The sequence below is a fragment of the Symsagittifera roscoffensis genome, chromosome 5 (assembly GCF_963678635.1).
Source record: "Symsagittifera roscoffensis chromosome 5, txSymRosc1.1, whole genome shotgun sequence".
Lineage (NCBI taxonomy): Eukaryota > Metazoa > Xenacoelomorpha > Acoela > Convolutidae > Symsagittifera > Symsagittifera roscoffensis.
In genome coordinates, this window is record NC_087066.1 from 62,528,033 (window position 1) to 62,538,449 (window position 10,417).

General features: G+C 31.7%; 1 protein-coding gene across 1 annotated transcript in view; it reads right to left on the reverse strand.

The window, feature by feature from the left end:
• Positions 1 to 5,849, reverse strand: part of LOC134846409 (uncharacterized) — a 33,976-nt gene extending 28,127 nt beyond the window's left edge. The window contains exon 1 of the mRNA XM_063863755.1: positions 5,698 to 5,849. Coding sequence (XP_063719825.1) covers positions 5,698 to 5,731 — 34 coding nt within the window. The 5' untranslated portion in view covers positions 5,732 to 5,849. The remainder of the gene's footprint in view (positions 1 to 5,697) is intronic.
• Positions 5,850 to 10,417: the final 4,568 nt, after the last annotated feature.

Consider the following 10,417-nt stretch of genomic DNA (forward strand, 5'->3'; position numbering starts at 1 on the left):
CGGTTGCGTAATAATAATTATTTTAAAAGCTTAACAAATGCATCTATTTTTTGAACTGAAAGACTTTTCTCGGTAATTAACTGCAAAAGTTCAATTACTTAAGTTTATAGTTTTTTACACCATTGTTTCGCATAATTTTTGGCATGTTTCGTGGTCAGCTAAAAATAAACGTTATTAGGTTGAACACGTTGTTACTTTGAAAAATACAATTTCGGTTTAAGAAACACTTTTTTCACAACTTCCGGTTTACTGATCAGGTATATTCAATTTTAGTTTACTGATCTGGTTTGGCTGTTTTCGAGTTACCGATACATCGGTTTACTGACATACCACCATAAATTTGTTGCAAATTGTTTGTAATATTTGCAGCTTTTTCTAGGCCTATTCGAGTTCTAAACGTATTCACATTACATAAACTTTGCTAAACAATTTCCCCCACAGTCTTTAGACTTTTTTCGCATTATCACCAATATTTATTCAGAAAAAAAAAGATCAAAAGGAATTTAAACGAAAGCAAGGTATTTTTCTCGGCGTGGTGTGATGAAAGGAGCTGATAAAAAACTGGAGATAAGGTATATTCGACAGTCACACTAAAATAAGCAAATTAAAAAACTTCTTTTGTAGAAAAAATTAGTAGAAAAAATTAGTAGTAAGAAATAAAGAAATTTTGCAGTTTTTAAAATTTTTTGAATTTTTGATTCTAAAAAGGCATTGAAAGACTCAAAATAAATTAACGTTAACCAAATAAAATTAAATACTTACGTTTGAATTAAGCGTTTAGTTAAGCAATAATATAACTGCTCGCTTGCTTTATTAGCTCGAAATAAGACAAAAAACCAAAAAATCAAAAATTTCAAACCGGTTTTTCTCGACACTAGAATCAGTTTTTGAAGCTTTTCAAATGTGGTTTGAATCACAACTGAAAGGGCTTTCATTCGATATATTATTCAACCCAGTTTGATCATTATTTGTGGTACCTGATTTTGCGTGGAAAACAAAAAAAAACGAATGCAAAGTTGCTCACCATTTTCAATGGTCGGAACAAAAAGATTTTTTTTCCAAATCCCGGCAAATAAATTAAATCCCAAATGAACTAACCCGAAGTCAACAGTTTGGTTACGCATATCTTTGCATGGGGATAATCCAGGATTACTTAGAAAATAATTAAAGAGATGTATTTCCTGAAATAATTAATGAAGCTTTTAGTTCAGAAAAAAATATTACGTTACAATTTTAATCATTTATATTTGATTGGTTTTGCAAATTTTGAGATTGAAAATGAAATTTTTCATGAGCAATTGTCATTCATAGAACCTAAATTCGCGTACTTTAAAATTGCGAAAAAATGAACCATTTCAGTATTTATTGAAAAACAGTCACTATTCTTATTTCTTCGAAAGTATATAACTTTCAACCCCAAAATTTTGTGATAAGTTAGAGAGATTTTGGAACATATTGTCATTCGTTTTATTATGGTCAGTCTTGCTTTGATATAAGTTAGCGCGCTGCTTATGAAACTGTGTCGAAAATTTTATGCAAATGTATTTATGTTTTTTCGTTTTCACGAACCCAGCTTCATATAAAAATACATTTCGCAAATACATGGTTTTTAATGTCGTTTTATTTCAATGTTTGTGTGACCAGAATTTTCAGATATCATCAGAAATTCATCAACAAACTTTACCTGAAAAATAAAAAAGGATTTGAAAAAATTGCAATGATCATGTCTATTCGGTTGATTCAGAGTAATCGGGGCTAGATGTTGGTCTTTTACAATTCTTTCAAAAATTAAGTTTTTACATTTTATTCAATCATCGAAACTTTTTTTATCAATTTTTATGATAACATTGTAATCAGAAATTAACAAAATCAATACATTAAAATTTGGTCTTCATTTAATTTCTGTTTTCCTCCAAAGACGATCCTGTGTTTTTTACTCAGGGGTGAAGCTTAAATTCACATCACTTGCTTTGCAACACGACCATAGCATAGCAGCTAATCCAAAAAAAGCAAAAACTACTTAGTTAGAAAACTAAAAAACAGCCCAGAAAGTTTCACCTAAAAACAAGTTTCTTACGTTTGTCTCAAATTAATTTAATATTGATAAAAATCACTGAGCAAAGTTTCGAAATTTCGAAAATTTCATATGAAACGGCCAAAAATGATCAACAACTTATATAGCACGTAAGCTGACAAAACCTAAGTTCACACAATGAGATAAAAAGAATTTTAAAATTCTGGCCGGGCTAAAAATGCACATTACAAAATGATTAATATGACGCCTACAGAGTAAGATTGGACTAGCGATATTTTAGTTTTTCATGATGATATTACTTGATTGATCGAACCAACTCGAATTTAAGGCAGTCTGTGAACAAGAAGGTTTAAGGGAGAAAAGTTCTAGTACCCGTTTCCAACATCCTTGCATGTTGCGTGGGTAAAATCGGGACTCTTTTACCCAAGCAAGCGAAGCAGAACATACTTTTTACAACCACATTATAAACATATCAATTAAATTGTTATGCAGATCCAAGGAGAAGCTTTGATGATCTAGAAGGTTGAGAATTAATTTGAAAATCTTTTGGTTGCTAAAGTTAGTTTTTTGATTCTTAAGTTTACAAATAGGTTGTTTTTCCGAGAGCGTTCACTATTTTTTTTTGATTTGGTTTTAAAGAAAATTGATTCTAACTGATTACTTGTTTTGAAGCACGATGCAATGGCAATGTTCATAGTGTGTCTTTAGTAAGGCTTTTTTCGCAAATAATATTTCGAGTCTGTCGAAGATAAAAATGAAAGTTTTGAATGATCGCTGATTAATTTGCATGCTAATGAGTCGAGGAAAGTTTGTCTCCAGTTCATTGAACGCTGCAACTCGGAAAAATGTCGGTTTCACTTGTCGTGGACCGGAAAATGGGTATTCTATTGTGTTAATGACACGAGAAAGTACTGGTGAGAACTAGTTTTTCTGCATAGATTTTTTGAACCGCATTGCCCAAATGTGAAAATACTGTACAGTTTTCTGCGTTAGCTTTTTTATGATGAGCAGCATCAAGATGATTTTTATTTCTTTTTTGAGAAATTGGTATGTTAGAGTTTCGTGTCGGAATTAATGAGACATAGGATTTCAAGTCTGTTTTAGTAATCTAACTTAATTTCAGCATTTAAGATCCTAAGTTTCAGCCTTACTGATTGTACCAGATGGATTGATCTGAGGTTTAGGTTAACTTAAAGAGTAATTTCGGTTCAGATTAGGTACATCGTCTGATTTTCACGTTCTTGTTTTTGGCCGGATAGTTTCGGGGAGCTCCTTAGTCTAATACCGATCTTAATTTTACTCTGTTTTTCTAGATATCAAAAGATTCTACTTAAGTGTTGGTTAAAAGCAGTTTTACTTGGATAATAACTTTATTATATTTGATAGGAAAGTGGTATGACTGAAAAAAGTCCGGGTATACAATTTTGAGTATGAAAAATAGTTACGGAACAAGATTGGTGTGTAATAAAAACTCTGCAATTGTATTCAATACAAAATATATCCAGCTTAAATTAGAAATGAAACACCGAATGGGTCGCAATTTACATTATCGTATGTTTCTCGACCAAAAATTGGTAGGTTACAAATAACTCGATAGCGTCTGAGTTTTGTTGACTCACACTGCAAAATGTGGGGTAAAAAATATTATACATTTCTTCGCTCGACTCAGCTCAGATCAAAATTTAGATCGGCTGTTTAGTTCAAACAGGTTTGATCAAAATTGTTATTGTTTCTAATTTTTCAAAATGTTCCTGTTACTTAATTGCAACCTCTTTCAAGACTCTTTTTCCATTTACCCCCAACTCTAATTGAGCATCAATTTTATGGTGTAACGAGCGTTTTTTTAGTTAAACTTCTAACGACTTTTATCGACTGCTAAAACGATTTTTTAAATTTTCACATAATCCAATGGCTACAAAGAGAACAAGACTGCTTGTATCAGGGTGAAGCCCTGAATGTTCCGACTGCTTTTTATGGTCTACAGAGCAGTAGTAGCATGAAAAAACGAAACGTACTAAAAATAAAACTAAAACTTTTTTCTAAAAAAAAAATCAGATTTTTTATCAAAAATCATCCCCCACTGGGTAAAAATTTCGATTAAAATAGAAATAAAAAAAGTGATAAATTTTGATCCAAGTAACAAATCAATTATTGTTCCGTCTTTCGAAACGAAAGTAACGGATAATTTGTGCTCGGGTGGGTTTTTTTTGTTCGGACCAACTTCGACTTATTAACTAGCCATTTTTGACGAAATTTTTTAAATCAATCAAAAGCTATTGTTGTCCTGAGCTTAAATTTCAGAATATATTTCACTTGTGATCATTTTTTGTAAAGTTACGGGGGTTTAAAGGTTGCCATTTTGGCCAATTTGAGACAATTAACGAGCGATATTTATGGCACGCTAGTAACGCGTACAGGACACTTACTCCGTATTAGAGATCGTTCCAAATGGATTCAAGGAAGCTTATATGTCATAATTAGTTTGTTAATAAGAGCAAAATCTACCACTTTGTACTTAATATGGCTTTAATTTTATTTTATTGTTCCGATTTTCGATACGAAAGTAACGGAATATTTGTGCTCGGGGTGGGTTTTTTTTTCTTCAGACAAATTTCGACTTCTTAACTAGCCATTTTTGATTTAATTTTCTAAATTTTTTTTTTCTCAATTTGCTTTATTACATTTAAATTTTTCATGTTTTTGCTGCTTCATAGACCTTAAAAGGCAGTCGGAACATTCAGGGCTTTGTCCTGATACGAGCAGTCTTGTTGCAATTAAGTTTCCTTCAAACAATTTGGAACGATTTCTTAGACGGAATAAATTTTCGCGCGAAATATATTGTGCGTTAATTGTCCCAAGTTGGCCAAAATGGCAGTCTTTAAACCCCCGTAACTTTACGAAAAATGATCACAGGTGAAATTTATTTTCAAATTTAAGCTCAAAACAGCAAAAGCTTTCGAATGATGTAAAAAAAATTGGTCAAAAAGGCTAGTTAAAAAGTCGAAATAGAAAAAAAACACCTCGAGCACAAATATTCCGTTACTTTCGTTACGAAAGTCGGAACAAAAAACATCAGCAGCTCAGATGCAAGATCGAAGAAAAACTTAACAAATAAAAAGGATCATGATATATTATATTCGATACAAATAGAAATGATTATATTCGATTAAAATAGAAATTGTATAACAGTTAAAATAGAACATGCAATGAAAAAATCGATTGAAAATTATTTTAATCAAATAAAATAATTAAAAATGATTATAGTTTGATTTGAAAAAGGAAGGCTGTAATCGATTATTAATAGCCTGTAAACGGTTTTCTCAATTTTTTTCTCAATTTACTAGAAAGACTAGTATTAAAATTGTAATATAAATGATTCTTAGTTATGTCGCAAAAGCCGCAAAGAGTGGAGTTATCAAAAACATGCTTGAAAAGTTCAGCAAATGGAGCTGCTATATGATACGATTTTTATCTGCGGATTCGACAGGAGAAAAAATCTAATAAAATTTCCCTGTTGCGGGCACGACGAAGCGATTTTCCGTCTTTTGAAGAAATTGTTTAGAGATCGCAAAACGTCCAAATTGGTTTCGGAATAATGGCAGTCGATTAATCAACAAAAAAATTTTCCGTTAAAGGACTTAAATCTTGAGAAAAAGACTCACCAGAAAAAACTACGAACACGAAAATGGGCAGCATAGTCGGCCAGCGAATAAGTAACGTAAGGTGTTCTGAAATGATTTAGATTGAACTGTTAGTGGCAAATGAATTCATACCACATCATCATCCAACACTTTGTTTATTTTAATTGCTAACATTTGCATTTGACCTAATACAGATTTAATATATTTTGAATAATCTTTGCTGTTTCTGTCAGCTCTCTGTGAATACTTTTAATAGAACCTAGCACCGATAATACTGAGCGCTTTTGCTTTTGTCGAATGTTGGCTTTCGCGCTTAAACATTCCAGAGCAAAAGTTTAACTTCAACACAGAGGCTATGTGGAGCTTCGCACCATTTGCCATAGCGTGCAACAGTAACAAGGCAAAGTAGCAAATAGAAAAAGAGAGAAATCACTAAGTCGACAAAACAATTTGCGAAACAATTTATTGATTTTCTTGGACAAAAACAATCCTTCAATATCAAAAAAAGTCAGCCAGCAGCATTAGCTCTGCTTTTCGTATCAGTTACCGAGCAGCTACTTAGCCAAAAATAATGAAACAAAAAATCTCTAAATTTTTTTTCAAAAACGTTTTAAAACTTGAAGTCTCTAAACCACAACCGTTCTGAATTAAACCAAAAACAATTTTAATTTTTTCCTTTAAATAGAACGACACAAAATAAAATTACCGAGCTGATAAAACTAGCCAATAACGATATAACTGACAAAAAACTTAATCAAAACCTAAGTTGGTAATTTGACGAAAGAAAAACACGACTGTTAATTAAGGTGAAAATTGCTCACATTAGAAAAAACTACATGCTTTGGAAATTCAGCCAACATAAAATCAACAAACGAAAAAAATTTCGACAATTCTTTCCCAGACAATCCCAGAAAACATCATTCTGATACGTGCTGATAAAAAAAATAGATCCAAACCCAGACTCAAACCCAGACCGTAGGGTAAAAGGTCAACCAATTTACCGCTAGACCACTTTGGAATCTATCTTTTTGAGGTCAAATAATAAATCTAAATTATTAGAGACAGGAGTTGTTTACAGAAAAATTGGTCCACGATGAAAAAAGCGGGGTTTCCGATTAAAAGACAAGAGTAAAAACTAAAGCAAGTGTAATTAACTTCGGATGATTTATCGCTTACTACAAAATAGTTATTCTACCCTTTTTCAGATAAGAAACTTATAAAATTCAAATCAATATATAACTAATAATGAATGCAGTCAGACAATCAGAGAGCAACAACTGCGTCGTTTTCAGCTTTCAAGTATTAAATTGAGCGAATTCTTTCTTCGAGTATTTGTAATTTTGCATGTAAATAATTGAAATCAAGGCTTAAATTTTGAGATCTGATGAGTTGGTTTCAGGGCATTTTTCGGCCAAACAATAACAACTTGCCAAAATTTGGCTCTTTTCCAGTTCCCCTTTTGATTTTTTCTGAGCTTCAATGTATGGAAATTCATATAAAATCGATTTTCATGACATGAACTGCATCAAAACGAGTCAGTGTGAGCAGATGAACGAATTCTTACAACATTTCTTACATAAAAAACGCCTTCTGAACAAATTTTGAAGAGCTTCACTTTGTAATTTTACGAGAGAGGGGTGCGGAAAACTGGAAGAAAGCCCAAAAAGTTACTCTAGGTGACGGAGAATTTTTGTAACCAGCTTATAGAATTGGAACTTTTGAACAAACACTGGTCATTGGAAAGCCAAATTTCTACCTAAAAAGTATCGCATGAACTTTCAAACTTTTATCAAAATCAAGAGGATCAAAAAAAAATTAGCTAAGAAGATAAGTATGCTAACAGAACTTTAGTAGGCAGGTTTATGAACTGACGGGAAAATTTTCTCTTCAAGTTCAAAACTTATAGAGTCAAATCTTCTTTTTCCAAAAAATTTTAATTATGTGTCTAGTTAAAATCCTTCCTTGCCAAATAACAGTTTCTGACAACCTTTGATCGAATGGCCAAAAAAGGTTCCAAACATTGACACAGAGGCGAAGCTTCGCTTGGCAAACAATAGCGAGACCACGACAAAAAGCAGCTCTATAAAGAGCAATAAAAAAAATTTAAAAATAAGCCTCGAATAAAAAAAACTGCTACGTCTGAGATTCTAACCTGCGACCTAGAGATTAGGATTCTTACACACTAATCACTCATGCGGTTTTTGCTTGCAATTTAAAAGAAGTAAAAGTCAAGCGGAAGCACACAAAAGCTTCACAAAATGAGCAGATCTGAAAGAAAATTGTTTTCATTTGACAAAAATAAAAAATAGCCAACAACTATGAAACACAATAGGGCATCATAGTGGGTGAAAACAAAATTGCTTTCATTTCATTTGCAATAATTGCTATTCAAACTTGCATGAATTTAACTCAAATCGAGATCTGGGTTAAATTTGATCAAAGAAAATGATTGAATGTTTATGCTTGGGAACTTTTTTATTCAAACAAACTTCGACTTTTTGGTTAAGCATTTTGGTTCAGACACTGATGCCTTGTGGTGAACTTTTCATTAATTTTTTGGTGATATATATATATATCAACCGAAGTATCAACGAGACGAAGATACGTTAGTTTTATATAACAGCTATGTAACTATTAAGTAACAGTAACAAAAGTTATGCAAATTCATTCATATGATATAATTTTTCGGCTCGCCTATAAACTTCGTGCAATTTCGGTTGGTTTATACTTAGGCTGGTTAACTTACTCTCATTTTTTGGATTTTTTGTTGTGAAGTTTGTTTGAAGTTGCCAATTTAGGCTGATAACAGCGCCCGAAACTCTTTACTGTTACCGCAAAGTTATAGCGGCGAATGAATCGAGTTGGAATATCATTCCTAATTGAATTGATTTACGCTACGGTTCCAAATAAATATATTAGTAGATGCGAACAAACTTGTTTCGTGCTTCATATTGGACGAAGGGTCAACCTTTTGTGTTTTTTTTTTCCGTTTTGAATTGTTGTCCTCAGCTTACTTCAGACATTTTTAAGAACAATCTGGAAACTTCTGAAAATGATTTAAAAGAAACAGTAATCTCGAATTTCACATGTTCTGCAAGGAGGTTTTTTTCTAGTAAAATAATCCGAGAAAAAAAGAAATGTATCTTGGGCAAAAAAATACATATTTAAAAAAAATTCTGTTGACAGTTTTTAAATCAAAAACATAATCAACTGATATTGTTTGCAACTTTGGCCGTTTGTATATTTATCGAAAATTAATAACTAATCGAAACTCTTTACTGTTACCGAGAATTAATAGTGGCGATGAATCGAGTTGGAATATCATTCCTAATTGACTTGATTTACCCTAATGTTCCAAATAAATATATATTAGTAAATCAAATAAATCAAATAATTAGCAAAATTGTTTGAATAACCCTATATCGCAGACGTGGAACTAAGACTTTTACTTTTTACTTCTTTTTATGAGATAAAAATTTGACCTCCTTTTTTTACGAGGCCAAACAACTGTTTTTAAAGCAATCTTAAACACCTTCCATGTTTTGTTTATGGTGAGTTTCAAAGTGTTTTCTAATTTGAAAATTGTCTCCTCTTAATTAAAGTATTTGTTCCATTTCGACGGAATAGAAGGTTGATTTAAATCATTTGGACAAAACAAATGAAAAAATGTAAGATTTTTTTTCGAACTTGAATTAGAAAAAAAACGTGCGCAATTTTTTTTAGTATTTTAGTTAAAAAATATTATGGTTCCTTTCAATTTGCAATCCTTAGAATTAAGACTTCACACAGTAACGGATCATTTTGTTTTATTTTAAGCAAAAATTGATCATAAGGGAATTGTTTTCATTTGATAGCCAAAATTTGTCAATTTTAATAACTTTACATACCTATATATTACTTCAAAACATTTTAAGCATTTTGCTTAAACAAATTTTTGAAAGTTACACCCTATCACAATTTCGTTCAACTACATCAGAAGTTCATTTCTGCAGCTTTGACAGCTGTCATAATTTTGATAACAGCTGAGCCGGTAGTTTTGTCGCAGTTTTTGATTGACTTAAAAACTGAAAAATATTCATTTTCGAGTAAAAATTTCGGCCATAATTTGGCAAGTTAAGTTGCACTGCACCATAACACTTCTACTGAAGCCCTAAGCAGTTTTTTGTTGTTTTTTGATGGTTTCATTGAAGTATTTTTTGTCTAAGTAAATCAGTTTTGAGAAAACCGCGATTGGAGAAAAATTTCAAGAAAACATTTTTTTTTTCGTTTTGTTCGGATAATTTAAAACGGTGTCCTACAACTTCAAGACATACAATTTAACACCGTTCATTTTAAAACTTAGTCATTTAACTACAAAACAGTTTAAATCGACAACAATATAACTCCTATTTTCCAGTTTAACACAGTACATTTTAACACCTAGTCATTTCACTATTAAAAATAATACTGTATGAATTCTTTATCTTAACTCTATCACACCAAAGTTAATCCTGCAACTAACGCACGCACCATAATGAAAAATTTGGTTTCCTTTAGTTATACATGCTAAAAGGATGCGTTCTTAAATTACTAATTTTAGTCAGCTTTTTTTGAAAAGACGTTTCCTTGCAGACTCCCGGAAACGTAACTAAACGCAAAAACTTGACTCTTGCCTTAGCAATTTAATCCCAGGACAATTGCCATTATTTTCGGGATGCTAGTTTGAGACTACGGGCTGGCAAACCCTTTAGTTTTGCGTTTA